Source organism: Mobula birostris, chromosome 1 (assembly GCF_030028105.1).
Source record: "Mobula birostris isolate sMobBir1 chromosome 1, sMobBir1.hap1, whole genome shotgun sequence".
NCBI lineage: Eukaryota > Metazoa > Chordata > Chondrichthyes > Myliobatiformes > Myliobatidae > Mobula > Mobula birostris.
Genome location: NC_092370.1, coordinates 87,168,418 through 87,196,199, shown reverse-complemented (window position 1 = coordinate 87,196,199; position 27,782 = coordinate 87,168,418). Strand labels below are relative to the sequence as shown.

At 41.7% G+C, this 27,782-nt stretch overlaps 1 protein-coding gene across 1 annotated transcript in view; it reads left to right on the top strand.

The window, feature by feature from the left end:
• Positions 1-27,782, top strand: part of impa2 (inositol monophosphatase 2) — a 45,516-nt gene that overhangs the window by 8,461 nt on the left and 9,273 nt on the right. The window contains exons 2-7 of the mRNA XM_072258773.1: positions 3,557-3,690; positions 12,183-12,287; positions 15,661-15,706; positions 18,528-18,636; positions 22,887-22,995; positions 24,165-24,316. Of these exons, the coding sequence (XP_072114874.1) occupies positions 3,557-3,690; positions 12,183-12,287; positions 15,661-15,706; positions 18,528-18,636; positions 22,887-22,995; positions 24,165-24,316 (655 nt within the window). The remainder of the gene's footprint in view (positions 1-3,556; positions 3,691-12,182; positions 12,288-15,660; positions 15,707-18,527; positions 18,637-22,886; positions 22,996-24,164; positions 24,317-27,782) is intronic.

Below are 27,782 nucleotides of genomic sequence, written 5' to 3'. Positions count from 1 at the left end.
CATTTTGTTGTGTTTAAGTAATGAGCAACCTAAGAATTACTGTTATTTTGATAATTGATTGTGCCCTGTTGTCTTTGACAACCATTTCTGACAGTCTGTTGATTCACATCTGTTTCCTTCTTTGGAACTTTGGCTTGAAATAATTGGCATGTTTCCAATTGGAATCAGCTGTTTTCAAATGTCAAGCTTGGGAGCCAATCAAACATTGTTTTCCTCTTGGAAAAACTCTGTGATTGGTCTATGGAACTCCCCCCCCCCCCCCCCCACACACACACACAACTGGTAATCTGGAACTACTGAAAGTTAATTAGGATAAATATTTGAAGATGTATTGGTAGAGCAATAAGTGGGATTAACTGGATTGCTGTACAAACCTGGGGCATGGTCTCTTTTCTGAACAGTAGGTTGCCTTTTGTGTGTAGATGTGTGATGGAATGAGTGAGAACATAACTGTAAAGTGGGAAGAATAAAATGGGATTATTGTAAAATGCATGTTTCATGGTCAGTGCAGACCCAGTGGGTCAAAGTTCAAGTTTAATGTTGTGGACATACATACTCAGGGTATAAATGCCATGAAAATGACGTTTTTGCAGCAGAAACACAGTCCATGAAAAACATGACAAACATAAATTACATTAACATGAGTTATACATAATTTACATGACAAAATAGAATCAGGTTTACGATCATCGTTTTGTATGATCTGAAGTTTATTGTTTTGCAGCAGCAGTAGTACAGAGCAAGTGGATTTAAATTATCAATTACAAAATATGTAAATAGTTCAAAAAAAAAGGAAGAATGATGTAGTGTTCATGGGTACATGGACTGTTCAGAAATCTGATGACGGGGAGAAAAGTGGTTTCTGAATTGTTGAATGTGGGTTTTCAGGCTCCTGTATCTCTTCCCTAAATGTGGTAACGAGAAGAGGGCATGTCTTGGATGGTGAGGTCTTTAATGATAAACCCTGCCTTCTTGAGGCATCGCTTCTTGAAAGTGTCCTTGATGGAAGGGCTGGTTGTACCTGTGATGGAGCTGGTTGAGTCTACAACCGTCTGCAGCCTTTGTGAGCCAGTGGATTGAAACCTTCACACCAGGCTGTGATGCAACTAGTCAGAGTGTATATCTATAGAAATTTAGAAAAGTCTATGGTGTCATATCAATTCTCCTCAAACTACTAATAAAGTAGAGCCTTCTTCATGATTGCATGTTGTTGGGCTCATGATTGATCCTCTGAGCTGTGGATGTTCAAGAACTTGAAGCTGCTCATCCTTTCCACCGCTGGCCCGTCAATGGGGATTAGTGCTTGTTCTTGTGACTTCCCTTTCCTGAAGTCCACAATAAATTCCGTGGTCTTGGAAGTGTTGAATGTGAGGGTGTTGTTGCAACTCCACTCAACCAGCCGATCTCTCTCCCCCTCCCCCTCGCCCCCCTCACACACCCTTGATGCCATTTTAGATATTACCAACAAGAATAGTGTCATCTGTGAATCTATGGATGATGTTTGCGCTGTGCTGAGCCCGTAGTCATGAGTGTAGAGGGAGTACAGTGGTTGGCTAAGCATGCATCCTTGAGGTGTGCCTGTGTTATTACCAATCTGCACTGAATTGGTATGACAAATGGCATTATGGTATTTGGGCAAGTTAAGGGGAATGTAGTCTGAGGTAGAATTAGGGATTTTCAAGTTACTTCATGTACCTAATGGCGGTGGGGAAGAAGCTGTTGTTGACCCTTGATATGTTCTTCTATGTTCCAAACCTATTCTGGTATCTGTCCCCCACTTTTCCTTCGCTACATCGACGACTGCATTCGCGCCACTTCCTGCACACATGCTGAGCTCGTTGACTTCATTAACTTTGCCTCCAACTTTCACCGTGCCCTCAAGTTTACCTGGTCCATTTCCGACACCTCCCTCCCCTTTCTAGATCTTTCTGTCTCTATCTCTGGAGACAGCTTATCTACTGATGTCTACTATAAGCCTACTGACTCTCACAGCTATCTGGACTATTCCTCTTCTCACCCTGTCTCTTGCAAAAACGCCATCCCCTTCTTGCAATTCCTCCGTCTCCGCCACATCTGCTGTCAAGATGAGGCTTTTCATTCCAGGACGAGGGAGATGTCTTCCTTTTTTAAATAAAGGGGCTTCCCTTCCTCCACCATCAACTCTGCTCTCAAACGCATCTCCCCCATTTCACGCACACCTGCTCTGACTCCATCCTCCCGCCACCCCACTAGGAATAGGGTTCCTCTTGTCCTCACCTACCACCCCACCAGCCTCCGGGTCCAACATATAATTCTCCATAATTTCTGCCACCTCCAATGGGATCCCACCACTAAGCACATCTTTCCCTCCCCCCCCCCCCCCCGCTTTCCACAGGGGTCGCTCCCTACGCGACTCCCTTATGCATTCGTCCCCCCCATCCCTCCCCACCAATCTCCCTTCTGGCACTTATCCTTGTAAGCAAATCAAGTGCTACACATGCCCTTACACTTCCTCCCTTACCACCATTCAGGGCCCCAAACAGTCCTTCCAGGTGAGGCAACACTTCACCTGTGAGTTGGCTGGGGTGATATACTGCGTCCGGTGCTCCCGATGTGGCCTTCTATATATTGGCGAGACCCGACGCAGACTGGGAGACCGCTTTGCTGAGCACCTACGCTCTGTCCGCCAGAGAAAGCAGGATCTCCCAGTGGCCACACATTTTAATTCCACGTCCCATTCCCATTCTGATATGTCTGTCCACGGCCTCCTCTACTGTAAAGATGAAGCCACACTCAGGTTGGAGAAACAACACCTTATATTCCATCTGGGTAGCCTCCAACCTGATGGCATGAACATTGACTTCTCAAACTTCTGCTAATGCCCCACCTCCCCCTCGTACCCAATCCGTTATTTATTTATATACAGACACTCTTTTTCTCTCTCTCCTTTTTCTCCCTCTGTCCCTCTCACTATACCCCTTGCCCATCCTCTGGGCTTTTTCCCCCCTTCCCCCTTTTCTTTCTCCCTGGACCTCCTGTCCCATGATCCTCTCATATCCCCTTTGCCAATCACCTGTCCACCTCTCCATCCCTCCCCTCCTGTCTTCTCCTATCATTTTGGATCTCCCCCTCCCTCTCCCACTTTCAAATCTCTTACTAACTCTTCCTTCAGTTAGTCCTGACGAAGGGTCTCAGCCCGAAACGTTGACTGTACCTCTTCCTAGAGATGCTGCCTGGCCTGCTGCGTTCACCAGCAACTTTGATGTGTGTTGCTTGAAATTCCAGCATCTGCAGATTTCTTCGTGTTTGCGTTGACCCTTGATGTGTGTTTTCAGGCTCCAGTACCTCTTGCCTCATGGCAGCAATGATAAAAGAGTGGGGATCTTTAATAATGGATGTCATCTTTGTGAGAGCCTATTTACATGCTGTCTGACTCTATGATAAGTGATTCTATAATTCTGGGTAAATTTCAAGGGAGGGTAAATGAAAGTAGGTGGGAGAAAAGTAAATGCGACAGTGTTGCAGCAAAGAAGAGTGCCTGTGTGACGTTCTTGTGTCCTCTTATCTTTGTTCTAAGATAATCAGGGAAGCATTAAGGATTGAAAAGCGAGTGCAAACAAAATCCTCAGCAGCAGACCTCGTTACAGAAACAGATCAGCTTGTTGAAAACCTTATCATTTCTACTTTAAGCAAAAAGTTTCCTTCACACAGGTAAGATAATTTTGAATTACATTGGTAGGCTAAGCATACCTTTTGATTTAGCATCTTTTCCACTATTCCCCACGACCTGAAGGTTACATTGAACAGAAAGGAATATGTGGTTAATTTATGGCTGTGCAAAACCCTGATTAGTCCTGTCTGAGTTCAGAGCTGTGAATGTAATAGGCCTTTATTCAGTACAAGCAAGTGTACTGGGATTATAGGGGGAAGAATCTCCCCAAAACTCAAATGTATTGTTTTTATCCTTTTTATTAAAAAAGGCAGGTGATCAAATGCGAGTTCACAATGACTTGCTTTCCTTTAAAGCTTTGGGCATGGACAAGTACATTTATAATGGGAACACATCTTCAGTAGCTAGATCATCTTTAACTATTGAAGCATCCATGTTGAGACATGGCAGTTTGCAGCATTAGTCTAAACTAAAGCTTCTGAGGATGAAACACAGACACCCAAAGCATCAGTCTTTTAGTACAGCTTTGTGAAGGTTAGCTCTTTGGATACACGGATACCCAGGTATTGATTGAAAGGACAAATTGGATTACAACTATTCTTGGGTTTCCATGTGGGAAAATAGCCAACCTATAGCCTGCAGTGCCTTTAATCCTGGAATTAAACCACAAGACTTCTTTATACCTATTGAGTCCCCCAACAATGAATGTCATACTTGGTGTAGTAGTAACTGGGGTTTTGATGTGATCCAATTAACCTGTGGTCCTAAGATAGTACTTGTACATTTGGCCTATGCATATAAGAATGTCTCATGGTCATATCACATTTGTTCTAATTTTCAATATCTCTCTCTCTGTGAGATGGTCATCTGCTGCCTTCACAGACAATGGTATTTGCCTAAGCAGCAGTCCTTGTAATTTCAAAACTGATTACTGGTTACTTGTAGAAATAGCCTAGTGGCTGGTTCTTGCTTGTATGAATAGATATCTTGCTCTTACAGGTGGCATGATAGCATAGTGGTTAGCACCATCCTTTATGGCGCTAGCCTTAAGATTGGGGTTCGATTCCCACCGCTGTCTGTGGGGATATTGTACCTTCTCCCTGTGACACTATGGGTTTCTCCACATGTTCCAGTTTCCTCCTACATTCCAAAAATGTACATCAGTGAGTGTGGGCATGCTGTGTTAATGTCAGAAGCATGGTGACACTTGTGGGCTATCCAGCATAATCTTCACTGATTTGATGCAGATGAAGCCTTCCACCATATGTTTCGTTGTACCTGTGACAAATAAAGCTAATCTAATCCTATCTAGTTTAACTCTTCAACCTTGACTCTGAAGCATGGAGTAAGGCCTCAGCTCCAAATGAAAAATTTGATGAATCTCCAAAAGTGAAAGCCTATATTTGGAGGATCTCACAAAGTGCTGGAGGATCTCAGTGGGCCAGGCAGCATCTGTGGAGGTCAATGAGCAATCAACATTCTAGACCCTTCATATGGACTCATTTTATATTTGGATGGTGGATTGACTATCAGCCTTGGGAACGACCAGGACATTTTCACGTGCAATTTTATAAATACAGTTTAACAAGCCATGTTAAAGAGTGTATAGTCATCTGCCTTCAAAAATAGTTTTAAAATTCACATGAGAATGAATCTACAAAGCTTACTGAACCATTTGATAATTTTATTCCTCTAGATTCACCAATTTCTTACTACAAAATTCTTTTACATATGAATACAAAAGAAAATGAATGCTTCTTAAATAGCCTTTTCATACATGCACAGTTGATGGGATTTCTTGATTTTTGACTCCTGATGATGGGACTAAGTACACAAGGCTACCTCCAGTAGACAGAATTATAAGCCAACAGGAAGCACAAATACAGGGGAGTTAATGGTCCAGGTGCAGGGCCTCAACGTGAAACATCAGCAGTCCATATCCTCCATTGGATGCTACCTACCCACAGGGTTCCTCGAGCCATTTGTTTTTTTGCTCCATATTCCACCACCTGTAGTGTCTTGTGTCTTGTGTCTTCACCAATAAAAAGTATTTTGGTAGTGAATCATTAGTGTTTAAAAATTTGCCTGGATTGCACCAACGTTGGAAATTCATCGCTGTGTTGTAAATCACTATAGGGAAATTGGCTACAGTGGAAGTGAATTACTGCTTGCCAAAGGTAGAGTATAGTGCATGACCACAATGGTATTATGTGTTTACTGCCACTAACAGCCTGTAGATTTCTATTGCACTGCACTGCATTTTCAAAGTTCAAAGTAAAGTTTATTATCAGATCAAAAAATGTCACAAGTTACAACACTGAGATACATTTTCCTGGTTGTATATGATGACAAATACTGTATGTACTTTGATAATAAGTTTACTTAGAACTTTTGAACTTTGTACCCTGGCCACCACCTTAAAGATTTATTTGCTCTGCAACTGGATTGATGTGTATTGTGTATGAAACACACTGCAGTAACTTGCCCAGTTTACTACAGCAGGAGCTGTGAGCCAAGCCCTTGACTTCTACCACCAGTAGAAAGGACAAAGGATAAAGGTCACCACTACCTACAGGTCCCATCACAGTCACACACTATCCCAATTTGGAAATGTTTTCAATCTTTCAGTACTAGGTTTAAATGATGGAACACACTGTGATTGTTTGTATTTTCTCTTGGTACTTGGTTTTCCTACCAAATCTTAAAAGATGTGCCATTTGGTAGGTTAATTGGTTACTATAAATTATTCATAGTATAGTTGAATGGTAGAAGAATTTGTTAGTGGAGAGGGTGTTGATAGAAATGTGAGAAAGTACAGGTTACAGCAAACAGGTGGGGGGGAATTAGCCTGTCGGAAGAGCCATCGTAAACTTGATGGGCCGAATAGCTGCCTCCAAATGTGTGAGATGAATGAGAAATATATGACTGCAGCTGCTTTAGAAAGTGGTTCACCAACACCACCTCAACAGCAATAATGGGGGTTCAATAAATGCTAGTCTTGCCAAGAACACACAGATCCTGAAAAGTGAGCATATAGAAAAGCACTTGAAAAGGGAAAGAAGTAGAGATTCCTGCGTCTCTGTATAAGAATCCCTCATGATTAGCATGTTTTTAATTAATATTTTAGAACTCTAGCTTGACTTGGGAATTAGAATCAGGTTTATTATCACTGATGCAAAATTTTTATGTTTGCAGACATAAAATTGCTATAAATTCCAAAATAAATAAACGTACAAAAAAGGAATAATTGGTTTGTGTTCAAGGACTGTTCAGAAATCAGAGGGGAAGATGCTGTTTCTGAAATGTTGAATGAAGCTCTTCAGGCTCCTGGTAGTAGTAATGAGAAGAGGGCACGTCCCAGATGGTGAGGGTCGTTGATGATGGATGGGCCTTCTTAAGGCACTGCCTTTTGAAGATGTCCTCAATGGTGGGGAGGGGTTGTGCCTGTAATTATGCTGGTTGAATCTACAACCCTCTGCAGCCTCTTGCTATCCTGCATACTGGAGCATTCAGAGAGTAGTCTCAATTCAGCAAGAAGAAAAGTCTAAAGAGGAGTAATTTTCATCTGAGATGCTGTCCCATTGATCCATTCAGTCTTAACAAGTTGAGCTATGCAATCAGAATCAGAATAAGTTTTAATAACACTGGCGTATGTCGTGAAATTTGTTTTTTTTTTTGCAGCAGCAGTACATTATAATACATAATAAAAAAAAACTATGAACTACAATAATAAGTATACATTAAAAACAAATTAAGTAAGAGTACAAAAAGAGGAAAAAATTGTTAGGTAGTTTTCAAGGACTCATTGTCCATTCATAAATCTGATGGCGGAGGGGAAGAAGCTGTTCTTGAAACATTGAGTGTGAGTCTTGGGGCACTGTACCACCATCTCAATGGTGGCAATGAGAAGAGGTCATGTCCTGGCTGATGAAGATCCTTAATGGTGGATACCACCTTATTAGGACATGTCTTTTTGAAGGTGACTTCGATGCCGGGGAGGCTAGTGTCCATAATGGAGCTGGCTGAGTTTACAACTAACTTGAGCTTCTTCCAATCCCATGCAAGGGTCCCTCTATACCAAACAGTGATGCAACCAGTTAGTGCGCTCCACGGTACATTTGTAAAATTTGAGTGCCTTTGGTGACGTAGTAAGTCTTCTCAAACTCCTAATGCAATATGGCAGCTGTCGTGCCTCCTTTGTAATTGCATCAATATGATGGACCCAGGATAGATCTTCAGAGATGTTGGCACCTAGGAACTTGAAACTGCTCACCCTTTTCACTGCTGATCCCTTGATGAAAATTGGTGTGTGTTCCTCGACTTCTCCGTCCTGAATTCCGCAATCAATTCCTTGGTCTTACTGAGATTGAGTGCAAGGTTGTTGCTGTGACACCACTCAACCTCACACCTGTATGCCGCCTCAGGACTATCTGAAATTCTGCCAACAACAGTTGTGTCATTGGCAAATTTATAGATGTCATTTGAGCTGAGTCTGTCCACACACTCATGAGTGTAGAGAGAGTAGAGCAGTGGGCTAAGCACACAACCTTGAGGTGTGGTAGTGTTGATTGTCGGTGAGGAAGAGATGCTGTCTTTGATCCACATTGAGTGTGGTCTTCCAGTGAGGAAGTCAATAATTGAGTTACAGATGGATATACAGAGGCCCAGGTTTTGGAGCTTGTTGTTTAGAACTGAGGGAATGATTGTGTTAAATGCTGAGCTGTAATCAATAAACAGCAGCCTGACATAGTTATTAATTTTGCCCAGGTGACCCAAGGCCGAGTGGAGAGCCAGTGAGAATGCATCCACTGTAGACCTATTGTGGCAATAGGCAAACTGCAGCGGGTCCAGCTCCTTGCTTAGGCAGGAGTTGATTCTAGTCATGACCGATATCTCAAAAACTTCATGATAGTACATGTGAGTCAACTGGGCAATAGTCATTGAGGCAGCTCACCCTGCTCTTCTTGGGCAATGGTATCATTGTCACCCTTTTGAAGCAAGTAGGAACCTCCGACTGAAGCAATGAGAGATTGAAGATGTCCTTGAACACTTCTCCAGTTGGTAGACACAGGTTTTCAGAGCCTTACCTGGTACACCATCAGGACCTCGCACCTTGCGAGGGTTTACCCTCTTGAAAGATGTTCTTTTATCTATCTACGAGGCAGAGATCACAATGTCACCCGACGCTACAGGGCTTTGCACAAGTGCAGTTTATTCTTCCTTTCATAATGTACATAAAATATGTTGAGCTCATCTGGGAGTGAACCATCACAGCCATTTGTGATGTTAGGTTTTGCTTTTTAGTAAGTAATGGGCTGCAACCTCTACCAGAGTTGACATGCCTCTGATGCCATCTCTAACCTCAATCAGAATTGGGTTTTTTTGCTCTTAAAATAGCCTTTCAAAGGTTGTACCTGGACTACTTTTATAGTATTGGATCACTAGTCTTGAATGCCACAGATTTATCCCTCAGCAGACTATGAATCTCCTGTTTCATCCACGGATTTGGTTTGGCTATGTCTGGTACATTCTCAAAAGCACTCACTCATCCAAACAAGTCTGGATAAAACCTGATCTCAGTGGTGGGGAAGATGTTGGAATCAATTGTTAAGGATGAGATTATGGAGTACTTGGTGACACAGGATAATATAGGACAAAGTCCTATAGGGAAAATGGTTTCCTTAAGGGAAAATCTTGCCTGACGAACCTGTTGGAATTCTTTGAGAAGATTACACAAAGGATAGATAAAGGGAATGCAGTGGATGTTGTATATTTGGACTTTCAGAAGGCCCTTGACAAGGTGCCACACATGAGGCTACTTACCAAGTTAGGAGCCCAAGGTATTTCAGGGAAGTTACTGGCATGGTTAGAGCATTAGCTGGTTGGTAGGAGGCAGCGAGTGGAAATAAAAGGATCTGGTTGGCTGCCAGTGACTAGTGGTGTTCCGCAGGGGTTGGTGTTGGGACTGCTTTATATGATGTATATCAATGATTTAGATAATGGAATGGATGGCTTTGTTGCCATGTTTGCAGATGATGCAAAGATTGGTGGAGGGGCAGGTAGGGTTTAGGAAACAGGTAGGATGCAGAAAGACTTAGTCAGATTAGGAGAATGGGCAAGAAAGTGGCAAATGAAATATAATGTTGGAAAATGCATAGTCATGCATGGAAATAAATGTGCAGACTGTTTTCTAAACGGGGAGAAAATGCAAGAACCTGAGTTGCAGAGGGACTTGTGAGTCCTTGTGCAGAACACCCTGAAGGTTAACTTGCAGGTTGAGTCGGTGGTGAGGGAGGCAAATGCCATGTTAGCATTCATTTCAAGAGGTCTAGAATAAAAGAGCAAGGATGATGTGATGCTGAGGCCTCACCTTGAATATTGTGAACAGTTTTGGGCCTCTCATCTCAGAAAAGATGTGCTGGCATTGGAGAGGGTCTAGAGGAGGTTCAGAAGGATGATTCTAGGAATAAAAGGGTTATCATACGAAGAACATTGATGGCTCTGGGCCTGTACTCACTGGAATTCAGAAGAATGAGGGAGGATCTCATTGAAACCTTTCGAATGTTGAAAGGCCTAGATAGAGTAGATGTGGAAAGGATGTTTCCCATGGTGGGAGAGTCTAGGACAAGAGGGTACAGCCTCAGGATAGCGGGGCATCCATTTTAAAACAAAGATGCGAAGAAATTTCTTTAGACAGAGGGTGGTGAATTTGTGGAATTTGTTACCACAGGCAGTTGTGAAGGACAGGTCATTGGGTGTATTTAAGGCAGAGCCTTAAAGGTTATGGGAAGAAGGCTGGGGTGTAGGGCTGAGGAGGGAAAGAAAGGATCAGCCATGATTGAATGGTGGAGCAGACTTTAGCAGGAGCAGACCAAATGGCTAATTCTGCTCTTATGTCTTATGGTCTTGAGGTCTAAGTTGGTGACTATACACACCGGCTGTGTGGCAAAAAAAAGCACAACAGCGTCTCTTCCACCTCAGGTGACTGAAGAAGTTCGGCATGAGCCCCCAAATCCTCAAGACCTTCTGCAGGACACCATTGAGAGCATCCTGACTGGCTGTATCACCACCTGGTATGGGAACTACACCAACTTTGATTGCTGGGCACTGCAAAGAGTGGTACGGGGACAGCCCAGTGCATCTGTGGATGTGAACGTCCCTCTATTGAGGACACTTACAGCGGTAGGTACATAAAGAAGGCCTGGAAGATCAGGGACACCAGTCACCCCAACCATAAACTGTTTCAGCTGCTTCCGTCTGGCAAACGGTACCACAGTATGAAAGCCAAGACCAACAGGCTACGGGACAGCTTCTTTCTGCAAGCCATTAGACTTATAAATTCACATGTCTGTACATCGATACAAAGTCATAACAGAAAGATTTTTACTCCCTCACTTTGTGGGACAGATGTAAGATTTAAATAAATTCAAATTAATTCAAAATTGTGGTCTATTCATTCACATTTGAAGTTGAATTCCTGAATATTGTCCAGCCCACCAACTTAGAGCAGTCATACATGCACTCCTGTGCCTCATTTGACTATACCTCTTGGTCCTCACCACTCGTGTTTTAATCTTTAGCCTCTACCTATATGCTGGGAGAAGTACAGCTGAGCGATCAGACTTTCTAAAGTGCAGGCGTGGGATGACACAGTAAGCATTCTTCATGGTGGTAAAACAGTGGTCAGGTGTGCTGGCTTCTCTGGTTCCTTATGTGATATGTTGGTGGTAGTTGTTCAGAGACTTCTCCAAGCTGGCCCGGTTGAAATCCCCCAGTTAATGAGGTGGAATGTACATCTCTACCAGGATGATGATGGAAAACTCCCTCAGCAGATAAAAAGGATGATATTTCACTACTAAATTTTCCAGATCAGGTAAACAGGACTGAGACTGAACAGCCACATCAGTGCACCATGATGAGTTAATCATAAAGCATACTTCACCACCTCTGTTTTTAAAAGACTGAGCTGCTATGCCTTTGTGGGGAATGGTGAAGCATGTGCTGGAAATGTCGAGGGACGGCCATGTTTCCATCAAGCAAAGAACACAAAGTCCCTTATGTCCCTCTGGAACAGCAATCTTGCTCAGAGGTCTTCAATTTTATTTTCCAGAGACTGTACATTCACCAACAGGATAGCTGGGAGTGGTATACCTAAGACCACAGCATTACAATCGTACCTGTAAACCGCCACACCATCCCCGCTTCCATTTTCTAAAAGGGGATCTGCATTCACAACCATCTGCATCCGGGGTCCTTCGATTTTTGAGTATCGATAGATTTTTTTTTTAAACATCTTAAAATGGTGTTGCTTACTGAAGTACCCACGGATGTGACTGGATTTCAGCTGTAATTGTCCTAAACGGGAATATTTGATTATTCCTATCGGAGCTGCAAGTAAATAGTCGCCACTTAATCAGCGACATCTTTTAGAATTGTAGTAGTTACTAGTTGATGCAAGTCAGTTTGTAGAACTGGATGAATATACATAACACGTGATGGACTTTCTTTCATTGAATCTGCTTTCTTGTTGCAGGTTCATTGCAGAAGAATCGGTTGCAGCAGGTGAGAAGTGCATTCTGACTGATGATCCCACCTGGATAATAGACCCCATCGATGGAACATGCAACTTTGTGCATGGGTATAAACGATATCTACAACAGTTTACATTTCACTTCTTTTTCATAGGATACTGGATGATGCAATGGTACTAAAACCTAATGCAACAAGAGGAATCACCCCTTGGGGTAAAAAATGTGGTTCCATGAGCATGCACATTAAGTCCTACTTCAGTTCAGTTGAAGTTCTAGTGGAACCAATTTCAAAAACACGTTTGTGGTTTTATTTTGTCTTGCTGCAATGAGCTTGATTCTATTGAAAAACTTAAGTCCCACTGCACAAGGCAGTAGTAAAACAACTAACATCTGTGCATTTTTTTTTACACCTGAGGATTAAGGATTTCACTTTGAAAGCAAATTCCCTTGAAGTTGACTATATCCCCAAATGGAACTTTGGAAATGGGCTTTGAAACTGTACACATTTCCCTCGGTATGGGAAACACCCATGGGGTTTCTGCAGTGGGGCTGTCCAGCATTGCTACAGTTACAGAGAGAGCCAGATCTCAGTGTTTCTTCCAAAGTACTGTTGATGCTAATTTTGGATTTGATAAAACCAAATAAGGTCATTATTGCATATTCAAAAAGGAAAGTTGTCTCATGGAGTTTATTATAAGATTTTTGCTTAGAGAAATGTTTTGTGAGGCAGCATACGACAGATAACTCCACACCAGCTCATTGATTTAAGGCAAGGTCATAGCTAACCAGCTTGTTATGAAATATTGAAGAGGTAAGAAGGAGGATTGATGAGAGAAGCACATTTCACACAGTTAAGATGGATTTTTAGCAGACTAATTTGGGGAATAAAATCTCCATGGGGTACATGGGGATCACAAACTCACAACTGTAACACCGCAGAAGGCCCGTTGGCTCAGTGGATTCACACAGCTCAATATAGAACCAATGTGGTCAGTCCCATTTTCCTATTCTTTACCTTGGCCTTGCAAATTATTTCCCTTCAAATGCCTATCCAATTCCCTTTTGAAAGATTTGGAAGATCCGCTTGTTTGATGCTGTTTCCACCATCTCTTGGAGGCAGACAATTCCAGATCAGTTACCTTTTGGGTAAAAGACATTATTCAACACCTCTGCCAGCTTTACAACCCTCCCCCCGCTCTATAATTTATGTATTGTTTGATCAGGGATTTAAGTCTGGGAAAAGTCTGATCCAGATCGGCTCAGGGACAGAAGCAAAGAAGTTCTGGTTACTGGTGGGCTGTTTGCGGTGAGGTTCTGCTGGGCAGGTACTTCGCTGTTCATGGTATATGCCAATGATTCAGGGTCCACAATCTAGAAGTTTGCTGAATAGAAAAAAAAAGATCAAGTGGTGATTGTGAGGTTGAAGGAAATATTCAGTGGGATGGATCATTTGAGTGGGCAAGTGGCGTGTGGAATTCATGTTGGAGAAGATTCAAGTAATGCATTTGAAAAGGGCAAATGAGGAGAGGGAAAGGCAATAAATGGTAGAGAATTGAAAAGGATGGAAGAGCAGGAGTTCTTGGTATGCATGGCCAATAGGTGGGCAAGACAGCAAGTCAAAGTAGTCAAGAATGCCCATGGAATTGCTGCTTTTATAGACCCAGCCAGAAAATATTTTAAGATCAGGAAGATCATGGTCAAACTGTTTTATTCAAGGGTTAAGCTAGAGCCGGAGTTGTGTTGAAGTTTTGGTCACCATGTTACAGGAAGGCTGTGTTGGAGCCGGATGAGAGGCTGATAATACTTAGTGACATTATCAGAGATTGAGAAGAGTGATTACAGGAAGGGAGAGGCTGGGTTAGGTTATATTCAATGGAGTAGACCGCTGGGTAGATTGAACAGGAAGCAACTGTTTCCCTAATCAGGGAAGCTGATAACTGGGCATAAGCTGGGCTTGAACCACCTTTTGGTTCCGTTTGGGAATTCCGATTTTGTTTTTTTTATATATATGGGTGTTTGGTAAAATTAATTTGGTTATTAAAACCACAATGAGAAATATTCATTCCTAAAAATGCAATTATATTTGAAATAACTAAGTCATAGACTAGTGTGATCTTTCTGACACTGAGATGGAGTCTCATGGCAGTGTTGCTCTGTGCTGTGGAGTACGTAAAGAGAACCCCTGTCACATTTTAGTTTTGCTGGAGAAGGCTGGCCTGAGCTCTGTTTCTCTTAAGAAAGTGTAGATTTTGTCATTTATGCTGATGCTTTACTCAAGGACGTGTAGGCTTATGACAAGCTGACTTGCAGTCTGCCAGGAAACAGGTTTGACATCCATCAGTCGCAATGCCTCATTGATTTTCTTTTACCGTGGCCAATAACTTCTCAGCAAATCTTTGTTTTCTTTTCTTGTAACTATACATTGCTTTCATTTTTCCACTATTTCCACCCACACCTTTACTCTTATTATTCTTCCTAGCTCCATGTTGCTGACCAGCCATTCTCTAATCAAATAGTATTTGGTGAGTGGTCTATGTGTGGGGTTAACATTCTTAAAGCACTGGGGATGGAGAGGAATTTTTGAAGAAGTCACAGGATATGAGGAAAAAGGTCAGCCATGATCAGGCTCAAAGGGACAAATGACCTTCTCCTGCTTCAGTTTCTTATCTCCAAGGTAGAAATTAAAATGATTATCATTTACTGCCAGTGTGAAATTTTATAGATGGGGAAAAATGAACCCATTTCCATCCAGCCATTAATTTTTCTTTTGGGGGAGGTTAAAAGTGAAATATTCAGAACGTTTGTTTAAGATATGGGAGGAGAATTTTGTTATCAGCACATCAAGACTGCTGCAGCATTCAATCATTGCTGATTCTTTTAAAGCCTTCTGCCTTTTCCCCATAATCCTTCATCCCTTTACCTATAAACCCCAACCTCAAATACACCCAATGACTTGGCCACCAATGCCCTCTGTGACTGAAGTAATTCCTCTTCATTTCAGTTTTAAAGGGATGTCCCTTTATCCTGAGGCTGTGCCTTTAGACCCTAGACCCTCCTACTAATGAGAATGTCCTCTCCATGACTGCTCTATCCAGGCCTTTCAGTATTTGGTAGGTTCCAGTGAGCTCCCCCTCATTCTTCTGAACTCCATTCATGGGTTAAGCATATTGGAAGGACTTTTGGAGGAGAGATGAAGAAAATGACAGAGAGCAGAGGGAGTCTGGAAGTTTGTGCCTGGAAGTGTTGACAAGGCAGAAACTATCAGACCTGATAGACATGGATGAGTATTTAAAGTAGAAGAGACTTTGAAGAAGGCTTCAATCATAGGCAGGACTGGAGGAGAGCTGGGAAAAGGACTAGGTTAAATAGCATCTTTTATTAATGATTAGCATGGACTTAAGGAGCAAAAGACTTTCTAATTGCATTGTAAACTGCTGTAATTCTCTAAGAATAGAATTATAACACTTGACTCTTTTTCAGAGCTCCAGTGGTAGCCGTTTCTATTGGATTATCTATCAACAAAGAGGTAACGAATTCCATGTTCAAACGAACTTCAGCACTTGTTGCAGGTTGATTTACTAATCCTTCCCCAAATTCCTGTCCTCAAATATTAACCCTTTCCTGGGTTCTAATAGTCATGTTCCATTCCCCTAAATTAACCAAGGCTGTTCTGTCTGGGTATGGGGAGGGGTGGAACCATTGCATGGCCACGAAAGGTGACCATTTTATTCCTCTGTATTGAGCTTATAACTGCCACTTTCCACCTTACCCAAGGTCAATTAATAAACATGCTGAATCATCAAGGATTGGTGATAGTGTGAGCTGTTTCTTCAAGGTGCTGCAGAGTTAGTGATTCAGAGTTGAAAAACTGGCCCACAAAAAGTCCCAGTCATAATAATGAAAACTCAAAATTCTATGCCATACATATCCATTATAAATTTAAGCTTATCATGTCTACTACGTGGTGAATATAGGCCTCCTTGGCGTATTAATGTGTTGAGATCGACTCTGTTTGCTTGAAGTGATGACCAGTTGAGTCCCTTGAATTGCCAGGCCCAAGGAACTTCTAACTACACAGTGTCCCACAGGAAGGAGGAAAGGCCTTTCGTGAAATTGTGACCATCGGGATCGAGGGCAGCAGTGCAGCAAGGAATAAGACCCTGGGTGGCAGCTTCTAGAGCAATTAAGAAGAGTAGACAAGGATGGACCTGCAGGAGATGGTATCCACGAGCAGGCCACCGGCACTAGACAGCAAGTGTTTACTCAAGGAAGACAGGGGATAGCTCAGATGAAAGGTAAGACTGTAGTTGCCCAGGACTACATAGTTAAAAGGGTGGTTAGAAGTTTTGGAGAGCACAAATTGGGAGCTTGACAGCATGTTATATCCAGTGATAGGGTATGGGGCATGTCCACATTCTTTTTAAATTATTCTTCTTGAGATGTAGAACAGCTACCAAATGTCCCTGAGGGTTGGCAGTGAGCTACCATCATGCATCACTGCACTCAAGTTGGCCAAGAGTTCAGAGCCTTTTAAACATTAGTGATTGGCTTGTTAGGTCATTGAGAGGGTCTTTAGTTGTGGGCCTGTAATCACTGATGGACCAGACCAATTAGACATGGCAGGTTTCCTTCCCCAGAGGGTACAGAATTTGCGGAGTTTTTATTGAAATTATTTGTTTCATCTTGACTTGTTATGGCTGCGTGCTTACAATCAGATTTTTAAAATTAACTAAATTAGCAGTTGCTGTGTAATTGAACGGATAGTTTAGTGAACAAATTCACCTCGCTAATCTCCAAATCTCATTGGAATGGTAGTCAAATCTTTGTCGCACTGGGAAAAGCAGACTTAAAGTGAGGAGGTGCATTTGGAAGCAACAAAATTGGGCAAGTTTTATATTAAGGAGTACAGCAAGGAATAATTTGACAAAGGTAATGATGCATAGAGAACATAAAATAATCTTGGATGTATTTCTGTGAATATTGAGAAAATGTTAGATTAAAAGTGATTGATGTAAAAGTATTATTAGTAACAGGAGCTCCTGAGACCTGATGTGGGGAGGGGTATGAAAAATTTGCCGGGTATCAGGGAGAAGAGAAGGGGAAGGAAAGTTGGGGTGAGATGGTATTATTTAATCACTGCTCAGAGTAGGAAATGGCACGGTGGGAACTCAGCAGTAAATGGCTGACTCTTACCCATCTGCTACAATTTACAAGTTACCAGAGAGAGCTAGAGATGGTGAGAACAGTAAAAAACTGCACATATTTTATTCTGTGTGATATATTTCTTGTCTCATGTGCAACAGATTTCCAGGGTGTAAGCTACTTTACATTGCCTTGCAGGGCTGAAGGGGGTTCATTGACTTCTGTGTCATGACTACATCCTGCCCGTGCCTTAGCTTCTCTACTGCTGAAAACCCCATGTATATCTTCAGCCTTAACTTGTCCCACCCTTTGCTAGGTGCCTAATTATTCTAAACTAAAATGAGCATGAGTTCATTCAAAACGCTGCTGCCCATGTCCTGACCAGCATTTCCCCATTCACCTATTAGTCTTGAGGATGTATATACAGACTGCAAAACTTCAATAATAAAATTCTCTAAGAAATCAAATCCCATGATGACCCTTCTCCTTCCCATCTCCATAATCTTCTCTAGCCCTCATTTCTCTAATGTACTTCTACTCTCCCATTTCTGGTCTCTATACTCAGCCTGTCTGCCTCCATTTCTTCTCTCTACCCCCATCTATCATCCACCTGCTTCTGTCTCCCAACTCGTCCCTTCCTGGCTCAACCTGCCAGTCATCCTTCAATTATTACGTCAGTAATTCCTTCACTCTCACAAACGCTGTTTGACCCATTCTCAGCAGATTGTTCATTGCTTCAAGCTTCAGTATCTGCAGTCTTCACATTAACACAAATCTTATGTTTCAATTAACTCTTCAACTGTAAACTCTAATTGACACAAAACTAATGTATTCAACCTTTCTTCATCATGTTTCTGCCCATTGTATGTAGTCTAATAAAATTGCTCCGAATCTGATCACCACTGACACATTCTGTAAGCTTCCTAGTTTGCAGTTCTTTTAGGATGCAACCTAAAATTTACTGTGTTTGTCCAGAATTTTGTTGCCCCCATAAGGGTTCTTAGGAGTCAGTTTTTGCTTGATAAACTCCAATGAAATACCTTGGGTCATTTTGCAACATAAGGGTGCTGTATAAATGAAAGTTGTAATTGTTGTCTTTGAGAATAGTTCCTATATCTCTTGTTTCTTTGCTGATTTGTGATCTATTTGTATTGCTGAATTGACCAGAGTGATGAAGACATTTCTCCTCCACTGTTCTTCTTTAGCTTGAGCTGGGTGTAATCTATAACTGTGTTGAAGAGAAGTTATACACGGGCAGAAAAGGTCACGGAGCCTTCTGTAATGGACAGACACTGCAAGCATCAAAGCAGACAGGTCTGTGAACTTTCTCTGACTTCTTAAATTCATTCTCGTTGGCACAGAATATACAGTAAATGCCATGAAAATTAGCTTTTTACAGCAGCAGCACAGTACATTAGAAATTTGTCAAGCATAAGCTAACATACATTTAAATTAAATTATGCATAACTTGCCAAAAAAATAAACATAATGACATTAGTGCATGTTGAAAGAGAGAAAACAGAAATATAGTCTGAGGTCGCGTGTTGGAGTTTGTTCAAGAACCTGATGGCAGTGGAGAAGAAGCTGTTGTTGAACTTGACGTGTGGTTCTTCACGTTTCTGTACCTCATGCCTGATGGTAGCATCAAGCAGAGGGCATGGCCTGGTCGTTGAGGGTCTTAATAATGGACGTCGATTTCCTGAGACATCACCTCTTGTAGATGTCCTCAGTGGTAGGGATAACTGTACCCATGACGGATTGGGCCGAGTCCACCGTTCTGTAGTCTCTTGTGTTCCTATACCTTAGTGACTCCTGCCTTTACAGTTGTTAAGTATGAAATTAATGTTTAAAGGAAGTCAGAGTTTGTAACCCAACAGTTAAGTTGTTTTTGACAGTGAGCAATTATTTAGGAACCCTTTATTTGCCTGCTTTGAATGCACTATTTTGATTATAAGATTGACGAATGGCTATAAATGCAGACCTCAGCCCCAGCTGCCCTCTCCCACCACTTGTCCCAAATAGCCAAGTTCACAATGCCATGTGGACGGAAAAAGATCAGGTCATCTTCATACAATCTCTCAAAGTTGGAATGAACAGAACTCATTCCTTTCCATGGATCCTGTGATTCTTTTCTCCTGCATTGCTCTGTGAAACCATTAGATCTGGGAGATCGCAGCAGTCCCAGCTACATTCAAGCTTTTTGTGGAAGTTAATATCATAGCAAATTTAAATAAGGTAGCGTCTCCTTAATTTCATATTGGATTTCATACATGCAGTAATAGACGTTTAGTTTTGCATTCTCTAAAATACAGAACTCTCCCTGGTGAACACCATTCTAGCCATTGTTAGCTGTGCAACAAGATCAATTCCAGATCTGCAAACAGTCTTAAAAGGGAGAGAAATTCGTCAGTGGTCGCTGTTGATAATTGGGTCTGAGATTACTGGCTGCCACTACACTTGTCTCCTCGCATGTAATTCTAGTAAAGATATGTAGAGTTGAGTAAAACTGGCAGCTGGCACTCTTTCATATGTCTAACACCAGCAGCTAATCCTGCAGTGTATCTGGACTTTCAGAATGCCTTTGAAGTGCCACTTAAGATTACCAAATTACAATGTGGTACCGAGGCTAGTCTGCTAAGTGACTATGATTAATGGCAAGCCAATGTGATCAGATTATCAACACCATCTATCCATAGTCCACAGCAACAATTTAGATGTTGGACCAAGTGTACTACATCCAAATTTATAGTACAAAGCTGAGTGGTTATGTGGATCGTGAGGAGGATGCAGGGAGGTTTCATGGGGACACAGACAGATGAGGTAAATTATCTACACATGTCTTCTTCTGTTGTTAATTCAATTCACGGATTCAGCCAGTACAGGAAACTTGTATTGAGGTATGAGATTGGCCATAATGTTAATAATAATTAATATAAATTTTCATATTGAATGGTGAAACAGGCAAAAGCAGTCAAACGACCAGCCTCACTTCCATTTATGTTTCTTGCAATCTTTTTCTCTCTGTTTAATGTGATCTTTGCTCTGTTACAACCAATCACAACTCAGGTTCTCGGGACTTCATTCCTTAGCCTTTTTCTCTAACATAAGGTAAGGAACAGGCTCCTGATGCATACAGTGATGACAATTTTAACTCTCACTGTACTGCTGACATGTGCAGATTGCAGAATCTCCTGAGACGCATCCAGCTTGTATTTGTGAATAATTATTGACCAATATTTAATCTGTCATATTTTTAAGGGTAAGTCTGCCTTGATGTTGAGTATTATGGTAGGATTCATCGGAATGAACATGAAGTATATTCGGAATCAGAATCAAGTTTATTATCACCGGCATATGCTGTGAAATTTATTAACTTAGCAGCAGCAGTACAATTCACCTGATATGAGTGTGACTAGAAAGGCCATGATGGCAGATTGGAGGATTGACTTCTGGTTTGAACCGTGTCAGATCCAAGCTGTACAGCACCCCTGTAGATAGAGCAGTGTAGCAATAAAACTGGCCAAGACCAACCACCACCCACCTTTCCTGGGTCCTGGGTGGATCTTAAGCATTCACGGTCAGATGCACCAAAGACATACTGGCATTTTTCTCTGAACATTGGCTGACTGTCACTACAGAGAACCTAAAAGACTGGCAGAGGGATAACGAAGCTGATAGTGAAGTTGGTGGCTTCAGAAAGCAAGGAGCATAGACTTAATTATTCAGACTGGAAAACCATGATTTGTGACTGAATTAAGCAGAGCATAGTGTCTAGTTTGCAAAGACCAAGTGTCACTCAATATGTGCTGACATTCCACCAGTCCCCAACGTTGGAAAAGATGAGCCTGGTTATGTTATCCCGGAACATTATACTCGATTCAGATTCAGGTTAATTTTTAGTGCAGTGCTCTTACAAATTTCTACTGATGTACGGTGGAGAGAATTCTGACTGGTTGCATCATTGCCTGGTATGGAGTCTCTGGTACACAGGATATCAAGAGGCTGCATCATGGACACATTTTTCCATACTACTGAGGGCATCTTCAAAGGGTGATGCGTGAAGACTGCAGCATTCGTCAATAAAGACGCTCACCATCCAGGACATGGTTGCTTTGAATTACTTTCATTGGGGAAGAGGCACAGGAACCTCAAGACACACACTCAGTGATTTAGGAGCACCACCTTCCCCTCCAGCATCAGATTTCTGAATGGTCCATGAACACTACCTCATTATTTATTTTTTGCACTGTTTGCTTATTTTTTCAACTTGTAATTTTTATTTCTTGCACTGTACTGCTGCTGCAAAACAACACATTTCGCAACATGTTTCAGTGCTAATCAATCTGATGCTGAGATTGGATGAGAAAAAGCATGCTGTAGGTCTTAAGGATGTGGTGAATCAGACGGGGTGGGATGGCAATCGAGTCTTTTCATGTTCACCATTGCTGAGACTACTTGTTTAGTCCAGGTTTATTTAATTACTCAGATACCTCATCTTGCATGGTGAGAATTGAACTCCCACATGAGGTCAACAATACAGGTCTCTGGTTATATCTCCAGCATTATGCTCAGAGTGGTTAGCTTGCAGTCCTCTGGGCAAGTTGAAATGAGAGGGAGGAGTGGAAGACCCATCACTCTTGGGTTCTTCCTGAGATGCAGAAAGATAGAAAAATTGTTTTAAAATCTTGAAAAAAGGTGAAACAGGTGACATGAGAAAAATAATGACTTTTCTCAGAGATCTGGGTTTAACTGGCCCCTAAGGCTGGGGAAGCAATCAATCTGTCTTCCAACGGGAGCTCCCCCAGCATTAGAGAGGAATTTATCTGCAGGGTTATGGGAAATAGTGCTGATCAAACTGCAGTACTAGGAGAACGTGAATCCAATCAGCTCTTTTGGATGCAGCTCTGGTCACCTACCTATAGGAAAGATATTAATAAAATTGAAAGAGTGCAGAGAAAATTTACAAGGATGTTGCTGTTGTCAGGACTTGAGGACCTGAGTTATAAGGGAAAGGTTGAATACTTTGGGACTTTACTTCCGGAAGCACAAGAGAATGAGGGGAGATCTTATAAAGTTGTGCAAAATTAAGAGTAGTATAGATAGGGTGAATGCAAGCAGGGTTTTCCCTCTCAGATTGTATGTGACTAGAACTAGAGATTTGAAGCTTAGGGTGAAGGGTGAAATATTTAAGGGGAATGTGAGGGAGAAATTTTTCACTCAAAGGGAGGTGCTAATATGGAACAAGCTGCCAGCAGAAGTACTAGATATGGGTTCCATCGTAATATTTAAGAGAGTTTAGATAGGCAGATAGATGGGAGGGATGTGGAGGGCAGTGGTTCTGGTGCAGGTAGATGGGACTATGAGATGTGCGAAAGGGCCTTCTTATGTGCTGACTTTTTGACCATAGGAGCTGGAGAGGACCGGATGGGCTGAATAACCTCCTGATGGGGCTTAATAGTTGTTCAATTCCATGAGTGTAATGTGAGACCTGGGAGGTCATTGCAAGCAATTTTGCTGTTAATGGGGACTAGACTTGATGTGCTGAATGATGTTTTCTTTTCCAGATATATCAAAAGCCCTGATTTTAACTGAGCTTGGCTCGATCCGGGAACCAAGGGCACTGAGGATGTTATTTAATAACATGGAGAGGCTACTTTCAGTGCAGGCACATGGGTAAGGAGGACTAAACTCTGCTAGGTAATGCCAAATGAACTCCAAGCTGCTCTTCAAGATGTGTTACTTGTCCCTGATGTGGACGATCATAGAATGGATTGGTACATTAAATGGCCGTTGTAAATAACCCCCCCATTGTGTAGAATCTGGGGGATATGGGAATATGTGGGGAGTATTAAATGGGTTAGTGTAAAATAGGTGCTTAATATTCCACATAGACTGATAAGCTGAAAGGCCTGTTAGCATGCTGTATATCACGTAGAGTGGTGGCACCCGTGACATGTTAACTTAGAAACCTATTTCGTTCTTTAAGAGAAATGTACAAAGGAGCTGGGGGACCTAAGTGGGTCAGGCAGCATTTATGGAGGGATCCGGCACTCAATGTTTTGGGTCAAGACCTTTCATCAGTACCAGAAAGAAAGAAAGGGGTGATGTTGGGGGGGGGGGGGGAAGGAAGGGGAACACTTTCCAGTCCATACAAAGGGTCCCTGCCCAATGAAACCAAGCACGCTGTGAGCTTTCTTTACCAGCCTATGCACTTCTCAGGACACTTACAGGGAACTATGGCATTTTACCCAAGTTCCCTTGGTACATCAATGCTGTAAGTGGTCCTCCTTATATTTGACCTGTCGAGGTACAACATCTCATACTTGTCTGCATTGAACTTCATCTGCCAGTTCTCTGTTCATATCAGTAACTGAGCTATTGCTGCTGTATCTTTTGACAACCTTTCTCAGTGTCCATTTAAGAGACTCTTGGACAGGTATATGGAGCTCAGAAAAATTGAGGGCTATGGGTAACCCGAGGTAATCTCTAAGGTAAGAGCATGTTCGGCTCAGCTTTATGGGCCGAAGGGCCTGTATTGTGCTGTAGGTTTTCTACGTTTTGCCCGTCTTTGTGCTATCAGCACAAACTAATCAGCCCACCTACATTTGCATCCAAGTCATTCACAGATATATGTATCAGTTACAAACAACAGAGGTGCTAGCACTGATCCTTGTGGCACACCACTGGTCACGGACTACCAGCCTTCTTACCCTTTATACCAACCAGTGGAGGGAATGACTGATTGGGATGGTAGGTGGGATACTGGGGAAGTAGTCTGCTTTGTACTGGCTGGTGTCAAGCTCCTCAAGCGTTGAGTGATTTTGCTTTGTTGATTCCCATAGGATCAGAATCATAGGAAGTGCTGCTCTCGATCTGTGCCACGTGGCATCAGGAGACGTGGAAGCGTTCTACCAGTTTGGGCTCCACTGCTGGGACATGGCGGCTGCAGCTGTCATTGTCCGGGAGGCCGGTGGCATCCTGATCGACACAACAGGTAGGAATTGTTGACAGCTAAACTGCTGTGTTAATTTTAACCTGCTTATCAGACTATGTCCTTCTGAGGCTACAGCAGCCTAATAGAGGACATGCATGATGTACTCAATTATAAAGCTTATATAGTTCTGAAAAACATTATGCACACAAAATGCTAGAGGGACTCAGCAATTCAGTCAGCGCCTATGGAGGGGAAGTAAGTAGTCACTGTTTCAGGCCGAGACCCTTCATCAGGACTGGAAAGGAAGGGGGCAGAAGCCAGAATAAGAAGGTGGGGGAGGGGAAGGAGTATCGCTGGCAGGTGATAGGTGAGACCAGGTGAGGGGAAAGGTGGGTGGGCAGCGGATGAACTAAGAATCTGGGGAGGGATAAGTGGAAGAAGCAAAGGACTGAAGGAGGAATCTAATAAGAGAGGACAGTGGACCAAGGGAGAAAGTGAAGGAGGAACCAGAGGGACTACTACTAGTAAGTGTTAGGCAAGTGAGGAGAAGAGAATGGGTGAGAGAGTAACCAGACTGAGGAATGAAGAAAGGGGCAGGAGGGGGGTAACTTCTAGGTTAGAGAAGTACTGTAGATGTTCATGCTCTCACCTTGGAGGCTACCCAGACAATGTGAGGTGTTGTTCCTTCAGCTTGAATTTGGCCTCATCATGCAGTTGGCAGTGTAACTTAAAGGTGCATTACCACCACCAGCTGGTCTGGGGTGTGTTGTAGAGAAATGAAAGTTAAATTACCCCCAAAAACCCCGTAGATAGTAAGTAACGAAAGATGATACTGTGAATTACATTAATCCCATAATTTAATGAAAACTATCAACCCCCAAAGATTGTAATGAAGCCTGATTTGATTTCTTTCAACCTTTTATGCTTCACACTGTAATAGTGTATGTTCAACTGTTTCATAATGATGACAAAACCTACACAAATCAGAGTGACGTTTTCCAACAGGATACAAGAAATAATTAAGCAGAGGATGCCCAATTCTAAGTCGTGTCAAAATGATTCTTTCCCTTCTTGTTTTACTCCCTTCTCCCGTAAACCCAACAGTTTTATGTATCCTATGAAGGTCTGTCCCCTGTGCTCATTATTCCACAAGCCTTGCCATAACCCCCTAATTCTTAACCCTACCAACCCTTAGCTTCTAACTTGCTTAGTGGAAAGTCTATATCTACTGTTGAAATTTTAACAGCTTTCTTAGCTAAACAGTCAACCCACTCATTCCCCTCAACACCTCTATGTGCAGTGATCTATAAGAAGTGATCTATTATATCTATATAAACCAGTACTTTGTATATGAGATAATGTTTGATGAGCTTCCAGCAGTAAATCTGGCCTACTGTGTAACCTGTTTTAAGACTTATCAAAACTGAAAAGGAATCTGAACAAATTACCACTTTGCATGGATAAATATCCTTCACCCACCGTAAACCTGAAATGATGGCAGCCAATTCTGCTGTGTGTACTGTTAAATGGTTAGAAAGCTGTTTCGTTGTCGTTAGCCATAATTCAGGCACAAAAACGGCCACACCAACATTCCTAGTTAAACTATCTTTTGATCCATCTGTAAAAATGGCTAAGGTACCATAATTTTCCTTGGTGAACCAGCAGACTCTCAGGGATAACAGAATCCTTGGACTTTATTAAATCGTGTAACCTAAAATCAACTAGAGACATTGGGGTGGGGGGGAAGAGAGGAAAAAACAAGGTAAGTTTATCAAGAAAGCTACAGTAGGCTATATTACATCATCCAACAAACCCATATTCTCAGTATGGAAAGAACCCAGCCACCAAAAGCTATAAAACAGTCTTCCAACACGCCTTTAACAGAATGTTCACTTCTTTGCCCCCTCAAGTTAATCCAGTATATTAACATCAATTTTAACTTCCGCAATTGTAAGAGTAATTGTCCCATTTCAACCAGTGAAGCCAAAACAGGGTACAACCTTATTGCACCACAACACAATCTTAAAGCCTGAGCTTGTATCACATCCAAACATTGTAAAGTTGAAAATGAAGCTGACCCATAAGCCACACGGTCATAATCAAGAACAGATCTAATCAAACTGATATAAATGGTCAACAAAGATTTTTGTATAGCACCCCAAGAATACCCACATAGACACCTGAGAATATCTAATGTTCCCTTAAATTTATCAATTATTTTACTCATACAGTGCTTCCATGTCAGCTTATTATCCATCCATATTCCTGGAAATCTTACCACTGACACTTCTTCAAGAGCTTGACCATATAATTTCAAATCAATTGCAGATCCATTAATCTTCTTTGTAAAACACATAACTTGAGTTTTAGCTACTGAAAGCTTAAATCCCCATCTGCTTGCTCACTTATTAATCACTAATTGTATTCCTACATACAGTAAAATTAAAATTCTGCCTCTTCGTCATCCGCATATTGTGATGTACTCACTCCAGAACCAATCTCAGAGAAAATATCATTAATCATAATATTAAGTATTAAAGGACTATAATGACTGCCTTGTAAAGTCCCATTTTCTATCTCATAGAAACCTGAATATACTTTGCCCAACCTTAGCTGCACAGACTGTCCAAATAACAAACTCAGGAAAAAAGTATACAATCTCCCTCTCACTTCTAATTTCCATAGTTTAATCACAAGTCAAGTCAAGTGAAGTTTATTGTCATTTAACTACATACATGTATATAACATTTTTTTTATATAGAAATGAGACAATGTTCCTTTAAACTAGGTGTAAAGCACGGTAGTACAATAACTTATAAAGGTAAGAGTAAAATCTACAGAATAACAAACTAAAGTGCATACATGTTAAATATTGTATTGGGACAGATTAACCAGTGACACTTTGAATGTGATGCAGCAGTGAGTTCAGAAGCCTAATAGTCTGGAGGAAGAAACTGTTTCTCATCCTGACCGTTCTTGTTTTTACGCATCGGAGTCTCCTGCCTGATGGTAGAATGTCAATGGGGATTCTAGATGGATGGGTGGAATCCTTATACTATGGGTCCTGCATACGCAGCACTCCTGAGAAAAGAGCTTCCTTCCGTATCTTATACCTTTTCAATATCAAAAAATATTGCTGTTACAACTTCTTCATTTACCTGTACTTTCCTAATATCATCTTCCAAACATAAAAATTAATCCAATGGCATTCTATCCTTCCAAAATCCACTCTGATAAAACATTATATCACACCTCTTTTCTGAAAGATAATTGAAACACTCTATTGCCATACACTCCATAAGTTTATACAAAATGACATGTTAACAATATAGCCCTGTAAGTAGAAGGACCCGTCAAGGTTTTAGACAGCCATTTTCCTTGAAAAATGAAGATGTGTTAACCTCCAAATATGATTTTAAAATGTTAATATTATCTCAACAGAGTTGTCAGTCATATATCCAACCATACAATAACATACTGTATATCATCCATTCCCAGAGGCGTCTGGCCTGCATTGATGATAGCC